This window comes from Gigantopelta aegis, chromosome 9 (assembly GCF_016097555.1).
Source record: "Gigantopelta aegis isolate Gae_Host chromosome 9, Gae_host_genome, whole genome shotgun sequence".
In the NCBI taxonomy this organism is placed as follows: domain Eukaryota; kingdom Metazoa; phylum Mollusca; class Gastropoda; order Neomphalida; family Peltospiridae; genus Gigantopelta; species Gigantopelta aegis.
In genome coordinates, this window is record NC_054707.1 from 38076303 (window position 1) to 38091444 (window position 15142).

Below are 15142 nucleotides of genomic sequence, written 5' to 3' on the forward strand. Positions count from 1 at the left end.
ATAATAGTAAGTTCAGGTGAAATACAGGTGTAATAATAATAATATCAGGCGTGTTACTGGTCTAATAATAGTAAGTTTAGGTGAAATACAAGTGTAATAATAATAATATCAGGCGTGTTACTGGTCCAATAATAGTAAGTTCAGGTGAAATACAGGCCTATTAATTATAATATCGGACGAGCGACTAGTCTAATAATAGTACGTTCAGGTGAAATACAGGTGTAATAATAATAATATCAGGTGTGTTACTAGTCTATTAAATTATAATATCAGATGAGAGATTGGTCCACGTGGAATATCGATGTATTATTGTATTAACATATCCAGTGTATCCACGCCCGTAGAAAAAAGGGGTTGTTGGGGGGGGGGGGGGGGGGGGGGGTAGGGTGTGCAGGGGTTTTATGCAATACCACTTGATACCCAAAGCATTTTTTATCTTTTTTCAAAGTTTGTTTTTGTTTTTGTTTTAGCAACCACTACACCTTCCACATGTGGCAATAATACTGTTGGATTGGGTGTACAATGTGGTTCATCATACTCGACCACAGCACACTGCCAAACTACAAACAGCGCATGCGTAGAGGACAATGCAGTTACAGGTGACAGAAGTTGTCAGTGCGTCAACAACTTCGTACGCAGTTTCGATAAATGCACTGAAGGTATTCTGTCACTTCGAGAGAGAGAGAGAGAGAGAGAGAGAGAGAGAGAGAGAGAGAGAGAGAGAGAGAGAGAGAGAGAGAGAGAGAGGGGAGGAGGGTTATACTCCCGTCTATGATGGGTCGTATTATGGTTTGGCGTTGTCCGTCCGTTTGTACGTCCGACTGTTAACTTTTTTCTTGTTCGGAACATATCTTACATACAGATGCATACAGGACAACCAAACCTCACATGTAGGAACAACTTGGGATGGCGGTGTGTCGCATACTATTACTAGGTCACTGTGATAAAATAAATCAAATAATTTGTCTATATTCTGAACATCATAGGAAAATCTTGTTTAGCTAATTGAATCATGTCCGTAACATATTCATTAATATCTAGTGTTCCATCAAACTCCTGACGAGCGTATCATGTACCTCACCGGTACTCTTTTTGGTGAATGAAATCAGACATTGCTTAGATTTATGATTTAGATTATCCATTTTCCCACAGCCGAAGTGTTTGTGGCCACGTTATTTTTTTTATCTGAACGACAAAATCGTTATTTACGATCAACTCTATATCTCTGCACAATGCAGAGTCGACTGGCTATTTGGGAAAATAGTGGTTGATTCCGTGAATCTTTGTCCAGCGCCACGTCTATAGGACAGCCTCTTTCGAGGAGATCATTTACTGAACACTACTTCATTTTGACTGACACAAAGAGACCTGCCACTTTCAGTCTAGTTTACAAATCAAAAGTGATACAAGATAGAAATCATTGACCTAAATATAGCTGTGATGACATGCATTCAAAAATCACTGTTATAATAGTGATGGAAGTAGAAGAAGGAAATGTTTTATTTAACGACGCACTCAACACATTTTTTATTTTACGGAAACCCGATATCACCACTTCATGGACTGCTCTTTTCGATTAGCAGCAAGGATCTTTTATATGCACCATCCCACAGACAGGGTAATACATACCACGGCCTTTGATATACCAGTCGTGGTATCTTGTAAAGTATCTACCCTGTAAAACAATAACATATATTAAGATGTGATCTATGTAACACATTAAACTATTTTAGATGTCTTCTCTGTAATATAATAAATAAAGTATAGCCTCTATTAGAAACATATTTACCTGTCCTTGCATAGCGGTAAGCGGTCCCAATGAGCCAGTAAATTATTTCCGACGCGTTCACGGTCCAGTCGCTTGCAACAAAGGCCCTTTCTTCCTACTGAATTGTGGAGTAGTCGTCGACTTGTTCTTATATTTTTTGACGTTAATACATTTTTCTCTTACTATTATTGTTTGTCAGATTGTATGCAAGTACAGCGAGTCCAGTGTCACTGTCAGACAAGGTATTATGGACACAATGTAACGGACACATCTTAATATGTAATTTAATAGTTACGATCGACTATCTACCTGTAATTATTAATAGTATGTACAACCATTAAGCATTCCATGGTGTGTACATATATATATATTATATATATATATATAGGTATATATATTATATTTATATATTCACTGGCGTAGGAAGCGGGGGTGCAAAGGGGGCATGTGCCCCCCCACCTCTTTTTTAGATATTTTGCTTTATAATATGTAAAAGAGTGTAAATATAAAAGTGTGCCCCCACTACTGTGTGTGTGTATGTATGTATGTATTACGTATGTGTGTATGTATTATGTATATATCAGCAATATATGACACTTATAATGTAATGTATGTATGCCTAATAATATCATATATAATATATATATATATATATATATATATATATATATATATATATATGTATATATGTATGTGTATATTATATATATATATATATATATATATATATATATATATATATTATATATATGTGTGTGTGTGTGTGTGTGTGCGCGCGCGCGCGCGTCCCATTCCCACCCCCGCATTGCCACCTTCTTACGCCACTGGTATATGTACATAGATAAGACTTTTTTTAATGTGCGTGTTCGTCTGGGTTATGTTTTGGTTGTGTGTGGGTACTGGTGTGTGGGCTTGTTTTGTAGACTATTGTTTATTTGGGGACAAATTGTTGTTGTTACTGGGGTTTTCTTTGGGTGGGGAGGTAAAATTATTGAGGGGGGGGGGTATTTTTAAAATATTAGGTTTTTTGTTTCACCTGCCATATAATCATGTATACAACTTCATTTTAACATTTAACCTTAAATAATCGGCATGCAAGACTAACATAAATATGTTTACACAAGCAAGTACTGTTACTATAAGTAGATGTTTTTACGTTAAATTATATATTTAGCTGTTATTACAGCAAAAACAATGACACTTTATAATGCAATGTATATAGGCCTAATTAATTTGCAGCAAACGAAATATTTAGTCAAACAGGCGCGTGTGCAAGAAATTGTGCAGAGGAAGTCTAAACTGGCTAGTGGTGTTTTTAGGGGAGGGGTCGGGTCATGCGTCCCCGGAAATACATTGAAAAAAACAACAAAAACATAATATACCAGGTGGGGAAGGGGACAGTTCTGATCGGAATATTACATATAGTCCGTCCCATCCTCCTACAAAAACGTAGTTTTTGTAAATAATTTAACTTGTTGTTTGACGTAAAAATAAAAATGAAAGTGTTTTGGAAATAACAAAAATATACTATGTTTGTGTGTAATTTAGAAAACAAGCGGCTCGTCAATAAATAACTTGTAGTAAATTCCATGGTATGAAAAAATGCGTTCCCCGTGAGACGCACTATAAACATATGACTCTGTTATCTAACTATTACAACTGTGTCATTGTCACACACAATTCTTTAAAACTGTACGTGTGTTTGTATGTTTAAATAAAATTATGATAATTAATGTGAGGCGAGATTGTAGCTTTGAAAAAAAAATCTAAAATTTCCATGCAAGAAAACCAAAACAAGCAGGGTGGGTGACAGCTCGCTAGATGCATCTCCTATATTTAACACATGGTCAGTTATAACAAAACGCAATTTCATCAACATAATTTTTACCTGTATCATTATTTATTTTTAAAGCATAGGTAGGGACATTTATGTTGCCAGGGGCTGGCATGCATAAATCTAAGCTGAAGATTCACAAACAACTGTGGTCATTGCCCGTCTGCTGTAACTGGAACGCGCCTGAGTTAGAGAGTAGTTACGGGACGTAACTCTGCTATATTTTTCTCGCTAATTTCTACTAGAGGCTATATTAACAATGGTGTCTGTAACACAATAAACTATATTGGGATGTGTTCTCAGTAAAATAATAAAGAGTACTAGGATGTGTTCTTTGTAACAAAATAAAGTATACTGTAACACAGTAAAGTATATCAGGATGTGTTTTCTGAACTATAACCAAATATATCAGGACATGTTCTCTGTAACACAATAAACTATATTAAGGTGTGTTGTTCATAACGTCTCTATAACATAATCGATTATCTTATGGTGTGTTCTATGTTTAAAATTAAATATTGATCTTTGTTTCAGCTCCCACACAACTGACGAGGTCTCAGACTTATGAGTATAATATATTTTATAATCACCAAGGACCAGGTGGGTAATGCGCTTTATATCATTTACTATTGAAAGTCAAACGTTTGAAATGTTTTTATTTGATGACTATGGATGTATACGTCAATCATGGAGTGTCACCCAAGTACGTTTGCTTAAATGTCAATAAACCTAGTGCCGAGACCTCGACTAATTTACATCTAATTTGCAAAGTTATCAAATTCTTAAAGTATGTGATCTGAAAAATATCACATACTTTGATTGCACTGAAAATGTAAGATATTATATGATAAATATATTTATTCATGCATTCAGTCATCAAATAAAAACATTTCAATAGCAATTTTACACTGAAAGCTGTCCAGCGTTCAGAAAACAAAAAATGTTAGGCCCTAATTTATTTTGATGTAAGGACATACAAAATGACGTCATTCGAGTTTGACGTCATTTCCATTCTAAAATACACCGCGCCACATATTCTTACGTCATTTGAATATCGCGTAATGGCTGACTGGAATTAAAGTTGCGTGTACAGTTTACAAAAACACGTTATATTAAGCTTGAGATTATATGATAAAGAGATTATTACCCTCATGTTTTTCGGTATCGTCAATATCATATATTAGGAATAAAAATAATGTATTATGCGAGCCTACTAATATATGATATTGACGATACCGAAAAACACGAGGGTAATAACCTCTCTCTCTCTCTCTCTCTCTCTCTCTCTCTCTCTCTCTCTCTCTCTCTCTCTCTCTCTCTCTCTCTCTCTCTCTCTCTCTCTCTCTCTCTCTCTCTCTCTCTCTCTCTCTATATATATATATATATATATATATACGAGGTGGTATCAAAACGTTCCGAGACTACTTCCATAACACGCCAACAGATGGCAGTACGGGGATGCGCGTGCTGTGGGGGTTAGCAGTAACCGTCATCAGGCAGTCTACCGAGTGGGGTCGTTGTCTGAACATCTTGTGTTGTGCTACAAGAGTTTTTGTGACCACGTGCACAGGCACATTTGCGATTTCATCATGGACTAGAGCAGAGAGCGAACATCATATTCTGCGTCAAACTCGGTAAATCTGCAACTGAGACTTTTGACGTGATTCGCCACGTGTATTGCAATGAAGCAATGAGTCGTGCGATGTGTTTCGAGTGGCACGCACGCTTCAAGAGCGGCAAAACATCACTGGATGACGACAAAAGTTCTGGGCGACCTTCCACGAGCTCAACCCCCGCATGCGCATCGTTGTCCTCGACATTCGAGGGGTTGTTCACAAGGAATTCGTCCTCGGGGGCCAGACCGTCAACGGCAAGTTCTACTGCAATGTTCTGAGGCGTCTGAGGGAGGACATTCGGCGGAAACGGCCTGAACTGTGGCGCGAAGGCAAGTGGATGCTTCATGACGACAATGCACCCTCTCACTGAGCTCTTGTAACATGTGAGTTTCTCGGCCGTAACAGCATTAGACCGGGAGCCAAGTGAGATTTAATTGTTGCGAGAGTTCCAAAAGGTTTGAGGTGGTTGAGATGTAGAGGGACCCCAACTGACTACAGAAAGCCAGTTCTTAAGTAAATATAGTGCGGGAGTAAATAGGGGGCGCTACTGAAATTACCCCCAAAATGGGATTTAATTGTTGTGAAAGTTCCATCCAAAATTCCTTTGCTACTTATAAGAGGACATCTCACTGAGCCCAAACCCACAACTTTTGCGGGAAAGGCTACTTAAGAAAGACTCTAATTAGTGCTAATTAGGGATTTAATTGTTGTGAAAGTTCCATCGTTGGAACCAAATGTAAAATGTAGAGTATGCTCACTCGATTCAGAATTACCAATTTAAGAAAAAAAATATTGCGGGAAAGTGCACTTAAGAAGAGGTCAAATGCTAATTAGGGATTTAATTGTTGTGAAAGTTCCATCCTTCAAACCAAATGTAAAATGTAAAGTATGCTCACCTGATTCAGAATTACAAATTTAAGAAAACAAATATTGCGGGAAAGTGCACTTAAGAAGAGGTCAAATGCTAATTAGTGCTAATTATGGATTTAATTGTTGTGAAAGTTCCATTCGAAATTACTTTGTTATTTGGTAGAGGACATCTCACTGAGCCCAAATCCACTACTCATGAAAAAATATTTAGTGGGAAAAGCTACTTAAGAAAGACTCTAATTAGTGCTAATTAGGGATTTAATGGTTGTGAAAGTTCCATCCTTGAAAGCAAATGTGAAATGCTCATCCGATTCAGACAAGATAATGACTTATAGCATCAGTGTGAAAGGTGGGTTTTTTTTCTTTAGAACATGGACATGTAATATATCAATGGATAGCTTTTGGTGAGTATTGTACAGATAAGTCAATATTATATATGAATATGGTATACATAGTCATAAAACATGTTAATAGCCATTTGTTTGCTGAGAGATGTGCGCCATTTTGTCACTGTAAAATGGGTTTTTCAGACCATCCATAAAGTGTTTGTTTTTTCAAAATTGGGGATTGTTTTTTTATCACTCCCGCTCCATGTACACCTTTTGTACTTTTGATGATTACTCCCCCCCCCCTCCCCCCCCCCCCCCCCCCCCCCCCCCCCCACACGCGTGTTCAGGTGTAAATTAATCTTCGACGCTGAAAAGTACATCGGACACAATTAAGGGCATGGACTGCATCCATCTGACACCAATAAAAGAATACATTTTGACGTATGTACCCCTCTCCACGTAATGCATCACCTACTTAAAGCAAAATGTGTCTGTATTTGACAAGAAATTTAATAAAGCCTGGAACAGTCTGCCTTCAAGACATATGCTGTTGTTCTTTGGATTTATTATAAACTAGAAGTCATTTGAAGAAAAGATTATTCATCTCGAAACGATCTAAGAAACAAGCCATTCCTTCATAAATATACCATACTTGTCATTGCCCATCTTAATAAGTCTGTTCATCATATCATTGAAAGCTTGGACTTCAATGCCTCATCTATTTGCTGATTTCTTTAAATATATTTTCCATATGTCCCAATCTGATATTTCTCAGAAATGTCTTCTGTGTGTATTTGGTCTATTCATGGTGTCTGAGATATTTCAACTTTTGACCAATCTTCATAGATGACTCCAGCTCTGCTACCACCTTTCATAGAAGCATTATTCTCCTCATGTTCCTGGTCAATAGCAACAGCAAAGAATGGTTATCATGTTGTTTTTTTATTGTGAAGCACCCTGCCAAAATTCAGCATACACATCAACATTTTATTCATTAATGGCCCGATGACACTGGCCTGAATGCCATTCCGTTTGTTTTCCGAATAGGAATTTGGGTGTTCGGGGAGCGAACGGATCATATTCGGGAAGCATTCGGTGTGTTCTAGGAGCATACTGGCTGTTCGGCTCCGTACGGATGCATACGGAATGGCATTCGGTAGCTCCAAAAATTTGTTGTGCATGTTCAAAATAATTTTCATCGACCATCCGAATGTGGTGTCCATGTGTATTCGGGAAGTATTCGGGCAGCATTCTAGGAGCATACGGCATGTACGGAAAACGTTCGGGAAGCATGCGTCTAGTTCTTGGTGCATTCGGAATGAAAATTTGGAGGTGCTGGGTTCCGTATGCTTTCCGAACACCTCGAATGGACCTAGAACATGACGAATGCTTTCCGAACGTTATACGGGCGGTTCTTAAAGCATTCGGCCGGACGTCAGAGTAAGCCGAAAACGTTCGGAAAGCGTGCGGAAAGCATGCAGAAAGAGTTCGGTCCATTCTAGGTCGATTGGCCGTGTTCTGAAAGCATTCGGAAAGCATACGGAAAGCGTTCGGAAAGGAAACCTTTCGAAGTCAACATGCGGGAAGTACTCAGTCTATTCTGAAAGCATTCTGAAACCATACTGAAAACATTCGGAAAACAAACGGAAAGCATTCGGTGATACATTGGGGAAAACACATTTGGAGGGACATTCGGCCAGTTTAAAAAATCACACAACTTTCGTATACGGAAAACAAACGGAAGCTCATTCGGGCCAATGTGATCGCCCCATAAGTGTCGCCAAATCTTGCAAATGCACTGAAAGTCACATAGTTTGTGTTGTTTCAAGAAACCAATAATGATAAAATACTTGTATGCAAAATATGTTTGCTTTTCAAATGCTTAAAGAAAGAGCATTATTTTTTTTCCAACTGTAGAACTGAAAAACAAAATTGGAACAGGGTTCATGATTCAGCTCTATGATTGCAGCAGTCGTTGACTGATGAAGTATAAATCATACATGTCTTCTACTGTAGGAGGGTGGGGATGCGTCACATTAGTGACTTTTGGGAAAGCAGTCTGTCGATCCTGAAGAGGCAACTCCAGCCTATATACCAGGACATCCACTAATTCACTACCATCAACAATATAGATCTGCTACCACTTTGAATGCTGCCATCTTCATATGAAGGCATCTGAGAAACACAATTAAGTGATATTCACTATGACTTAATAGACATATACATTCAATACGTTTGTCATTGACATACAAAGGGTGGTCCAGGCTAATTATGAATATTTGGTTGGGATTCAAAATGCGAACTTCCGTTTTCACTACACACATTGAGTGATGAATAGGCAGCGTTACGAAAACAGGAATACAAGAGAAATGATAGTCACATTCCTCTCAGGGGTGGTACTCCCTGGCTGATGGTTATAGTTGAATATAGCCACGAAATAATCTCACCTTCGTCAAAACCATACCATTCAAACAGTATTCCTGGTACATTGACTCATATGACCTACGAGGTTCATGCCTGCAATATGTGCATTGGGCATATGTGCTAACCAGTGTAATATGAATCCTGCGATGTTCGCACCATAATTAAATATGTAAGTCACTTTTCCCAAAGAGATAAGATGGACATAACCCTTCTCTTCTTCTTCTTCTGCGTTCAAACACTGTTGATTACAGCTCTTAATTTAGATTAGCTTTCGTATGTTCCCGATGAATTGTGTGGTGTTGATCAGTTCACATTTGGTTCCCCATAGATTGTTTCTAAAGTGCATCGGTATTGACCAAGAGGTGTTCTCCAATAAATAGTGTTTGGTGACATTAATTCTGATGCTGCCCTTGAAATACTAGTCTAGTATAAACTATGTTAGCTAATTAAAGAAAAAATAACATGAAATTGTCATAAGCAGTAAACTACAAGATGTGTAACGGACTTGTATATGTAAATCTGTGTTATTAAGTGTGTATATAGCAATACATACTCATGTGTTCAATTCTGACACCTACACTGGCTTCCATGGCAGCCAAACTGACCATTTTGAAAATGGCTGCCACAACAATCACCGAATAAATCTCCAATGTTACTATTTCAAAACTATTTCCTAAGATATGTCCTAAAATACAAAATGGCATGTTTCTATCATCAAAGACATACGTTTGTCCTTGATGATGATGAATTGGATGATGATGTTAATATTGAGTGAAACCTTTTAGTTGAAATGCACTCATAATATTTAAAGGCAGGTAATACAGTATGCTCACTATAATACAAAATGTCGTATATTCTCTTAATTTACCTAAAAAATAGAGATAATTTAGGCATATATAAATTGTATACCGGGTAATATAAACTAAATCCGCATAGGTTTTTAGAAGGAAAAATAGAGACTTTTTAAAACTATATTTAATTAAAAATGGCTATTAGAATGTTTTATGACTCTGTATACCATATTCATACATAATATTGACTTATCTATACAATACTCACCAAAAGCTATCCATTGATATATTACATGTCCATGTTCTAAAGAAAAACCCCACCTTTCACACTGATGCGATAAGTCATTATCTTGTCTGAATCGGGTGAGCATTTCACATTTGGTTCCAAGGATGGAACTTTCACAACCATTAAATCCCTAATTAGCACTAATTAGAGTCTTTCTTAAGTAGCTTTTCCCACTAAATATTTTTTCATGAGTAGTGGATTTGGGCTCAGTGAGATGTCCTCTGCCAAATAGCAAAGGATTTTCGAATGGAACTTTCACAACAATTAAATCCATAATTAGCACTAATTGGCATTTGACCTCTTCTTAAGTGCACTTTCCCGCAATATTTTTTTCTTAAATTGGTAATTCTGAATCGGGTGAGCATACTCTACATTTTACATTTGGTTCCAAGGATGGAACTTTCACAACAATTAAATCTCTAATTAGCACTAATTAGAGTATTTCTTAAGTAGCCTTTCCCGCAAAATATTTTTTGTTAAGTTGTGGATTTGGGCTCAGTGAGATGTCCTCTAATAAGTAGCAAAAGAATTTTGGATTGAACTTTCACAACAATTAAATCCCATTTTGGGGGTAATTTCAGCAGCGCCCCCTATTTATTCCCGCACTATATTTACTTAAGAATTGGGTTTCTGTAGTCAGTTGGGGTCCTTCTATACCTCAACCACCTGAAACTTTTTGGAACTCTCACAACAATTAAATCTCACTTGGCTCCCGGTCTACATGGTTACCCTATCGCACCCGCCATACTCGTCAGATTTGGCCCCTTGCGACTTCTTCCACTTCCCGAAGATGAAGTTGCAGCTAAAGGGTCGTCGTTTTGACACCGTGGAGGAGATCCTGTGCGAATCGCAGAAGGTGCTTGACACGCTTGGAGAACAAGACTTCCAGAATGCGTTCAAGCAGTGGCAACGGCGCTGGGAGCGCTGTATCGCTGCACAAGGGGACGGTGCCCAAACTTGAATCATGTGAATACTTTCTTGTATATAGGCCTAGTCTCAGAACTTTTTGATACCACCTGGTATATATATATATATATATATATATATATATATATATATATATATATATATCATATAATATCTCACATTTTCAGTGCAATCAAAGTATGTGATATTTTTCAGATCACATACTTTAAGAATTTGATAACTTTGCAAATTAGATGTAAATTAGTCGAGGTCTCGGCACTAGGTTTATTGACATTTAAGCAAACATACTTGGGTGACACTCCATGATTGACATATGCATTCATAGTCACCAAATAAAAACATTTCAATGGATTTTGACACTGAAAGCTGTCCAGCGTTCAGAAAACAAAAAACGTTAGGCATAACTTTATTTTGATGTAAGGACATCCAAAATGACGTCGTTCGAATTTGACGTCATTTCCATTCAAAAATACACCGCGCCACATATTCTTACGTCATTTGAATATCTGGTAATGGCGGACTAGAATTAAAGTTGCGTGTACAGTTTACAAAAACACGTTGTATTAAGCTTGGGCTTATATGGTAAAGAGATTATTACCCTCGTGTATTTCGGTATCGTCAATATCATATATAAGGAATAAAAATAATGTATTATGCTCGCCAGAGGTTCGCATAATACAATTTTTATTCCTAATATATGATATTGACAATACCGAAAAACACTCTGGTAATAACCTCTATATACACGCGCACGCACTGTTCAATATATGGCAGCTTTGATACTTGTTAATATTGATAAATGTTTTGCTTCAGTTGGTAACATCATAAGGCTACACCTGTAGTTAACAACGTTGTTATTTATCCTGTTATATAATATTACTAAATAATTAAATTTCCGTTACATTCATTACAATATAACGTCATCTCATTGGTCCAGACGTAGTTGTTCATTTTCCGATGAACGTAAAAATTACGTCGTCAGGGAACGTCATATCTGATGACGTCATTTTATATGGACAAGTTGTCTTATTGAGCGTTATTGTTTATGGACCAAAAATAATTCAAAATTCTTAGCAAGTATGATTCTAATTCAATTATAAGTATTGTCTGTTATTTCTTTTACGTTCATCTAGGTATGAAAAAAAAAAAAAAATCATCTTCAAACTTATGTGAGAACGGCTTCGCCGATTCACACAAAGGATGATTTTTTGTTCTCATACCCAGATGAAGATAAAAGAAATAACAGAAAATCCTTAAATATTTTAGTTTTTCTCCTATTTTCGTCAGTTGGTGTGATAACAGCACATACGTACGCAGACATCAGCCTGGGTTCCTATCAAGTGACGGCCTATCCTCAAAACGGAATCTTCATGGCTACGATAACAGGCGGATCATCAATACAGCTGGATGTGTCCACGAGTCGGATAGCCATAGGTACCCACACCGTGCTCCTCAAGGTCACGGCGCGGGTCGACCATCTGACCATTGTTGATGTTGTTACGGTAACGGTAATTGTTAACCGCCAAATCTCAGCCCAGAAGAATGTTGTTTTGATTCTGTCAGACGGAACTCTGCAGTCATCCATCATAGACAATGTCAGAGTTCGAACCGGCTTTCAGGACATGTCATACACGTTGGGTGTTGTCTCGAAAGGCGCAGAATTTGGTATCCGACATGATGGGATGATTTACTGCAGTAGAACTGTAAATGTGACTGCTCTAGCCAGTGACAATCACGTAGCAGTGGAGAGATGGTTGAATGTAACTGCGTCGAAGGACGGAATCACAAAGGATTTGGCAGATTACAGAATACTAATTATCAGAAACACGTACTCGACGTCGCTGGATGAAAACCAGGCCAGCGTCATTGCCCAGTTCGACCTTGTGTCTGATAGCTTCGAGTTCTCAGCTCATGATCTTCCAAACCCTAGATTCACCCGTGCCAGCAATCACATTTCGGTTTCTAAATTAGACTACGAAAGCAAGAAACAGTATCATTTCAGTCTGGATGTGAAGATCAAGGGAGACAATTCTGCAGCCACGAAGATACCCGTGAGCGTGGCGGTGAACGACTTGAATGATGAACGTCCAGCTTTCAGTCAACAGAAGTTTCACTTCACTCTGTTGTCTAACACTGTGGGGAACACTCTAATTGGGATTGTGACAGCTTCCGACGTCGACACTGTTGGACGTCTGTATTACCAGGCAAGTCACCAGGGCTGGTGTTTTCCATATGACATGAAGGAATAGGGGTAGACATAGGGTAGAATGCATGATGTGATCCTTCCATTTAAATAAATAGATGGATGCATGGGAAAGTGGGAGTGGGAGACCATGAATGGGTGTTCGTTAAACTGCTAATACATTATTTTATTTGATATGTTATGTGGATACTAGCCATTTATTATATCTTGACCAGATAGCTGTACATGGTGTTGAACACAATAGAGTAAATAAAGGGATGGACATTTACCTGCTTTAAATACTATTGTTTTCAGATAAGGAGCGGGTCTACACCTGAAGACTACTTCAACGTGGACGAAGAGACCGGTGTACTGGCGTCGTCACGGACTCTGTCAAGTAACGAGGTGGGGACATCTGTAACACTGGCTGTCGATGTCTGTGATGACACGCTCTCCAACAAGCCTCGCTGTGCGAATGCCACGGTTGTTATAACTTTAATCAGTATATCGATTAATGCAAGAAATCTCAATAACAGGTTTGTAAAATGTATTATCAGTATGTAGATAAACGCAAGAAATGTTAATAACAATTTTATTGGTTTTAAAAAATATAATCATTATTTATTTTGGAGTTATAAGGATTTATAAACTAGATTCAGTAAACTGTCTAGGTTTTTATAAACACAGATTCAGTAGGCTGTCTTGTTCTTTTTATAAACACAGATTCAGTAGACTGTTTAGGTTTTATTAACACAGATTCAGTAGACTGTCGGTTTTATAAACACAAATTCAGTAGACTGTCTAGGTAATATAAACACAGATTCAGTAGACTGTTTATGTTTTATAAACACAGATTCAGTAGAATGTCTAGGTTTTATAAACACAGATTCAGTAGAGTGTCTAGGTTTTATAAACACAGATTCAGTAGGCTGTCTAGGTTTTATAAACACAAATTCAGTAGACTATCTCGGTTTTATACTAACATATTCAGTAGACTGTCTAGGTTTTATTAACACAGATTCAGTAGACAGTCTAGGTTTTATAAACACAAATTCAGTAGACTGTCTAGGTATTATAGACACAGATTCAGTAGACTGTTTATGTTTTATAAACACAGATTCAGTACACTGTCTAGGTTTTTAAAAACAGATTCAGTAGGCTGTCTTGTTCTTTTTATAAACACAGATTCAGTAGACTGTTTAGGTTTTATTAACACAGATTCAGTAGACTGTCGGTTTTATAAACACAAATTCAGTAGACTGTCTAGGTAATATAAACACAGATTCAGTAGACTGTTTATGTTTTATAAACACAGATTCAGTAGAATGTCTAGGTTTTATAAACACAGATTCAGTAGACTGTCTAGGTTTTATAAACACAGATTCAGTAGGCTGTCTAGGTTTTATAAACACAAATTCAGTAGACTATCTCGGTTTTATACTAACATATTCAGTAGACTGTCTAGGTTTTATAAACACAGATTCAGTAGGCTGTCTAGGTTTTATAAACACAAATTCAGTAGACTATCTCGGTTTTATACTAACATATTCAGTAGACTGTCTAGGTTTTATTAACACAGATTCAGTAGATAGTCTAGGTTTTATAAACACAAATTCAGTAGACTGTCTAGGTATTATAGACACAGATTCAGTAGACTGTTTATGTTTTATAAACACAGATTCAGTACACTGTCTAGGTTTTTAAAAACAGATTCAGTAGGCTGTCTTGTTCTTTTTATAAACACAGATTCAGTAGACTGTCTAGGTTTTATTAACACAGATTCAGTAGACTGTCGGTTTTATAAACACAAATTCAGTAGACTGTCTAGGTAATATAAACACAGATTCAGTAGACTGTTTATGTTTTATAAACACAGATTCAGTAGAATGTCTAGGTTTTATAAACACAGATTCAGTAGACTGTCTAGGTTTTATAAACACAGATTCAGTAGGCTGTTTAGGTTTTATAAACACAAATTCAGTAGACTATCTCGGTTTTATACTAACATATTCAGTAGACTGTCTAGGTTTTATTAACACAGATTCAGTAGACAGTCTAGGTTTTATAAACACAAATTCAGTAGACTGTCTAGGTATTATAGACACAGATTCAGTA

At 37.2% G+C, this 15142-nt stretch overlaps 1 protein-coding gene across 1 annotated transcript in view; it reads left to right on the forward strand.

Moving 5' to 3' along the window:
- The first annotated feature begins 402 nt into the window (after nucleotides 1–402).
- LOC121381567 overlaps nucleotides 403–15142 on the forward strand; it is a 91904-nt gene continuing 77164 nt past the window's right edge. The window contains exons 1-4 of the mRNA XM_041510899.1: nucleotides 403–659; nucleotides 4137–4202; nucleotides 12133–13049; nucleotides 13343–13563. Coding sequence (XP_041366833.1) covers nucleotides 12216–13049; nucleotides 13343–13563 — 1055 coding nt within the window. The 5' untranslated portion in view covers nucleotides 403–659; nucleotides 4137–4202; nucleotides 12133–12215. The remainder of the gene's footprint in view (nucleotides 660–4136; nucleotides 4203–12132; nucleotides 13050–13342; nucleotides 13564–15142) is intronic.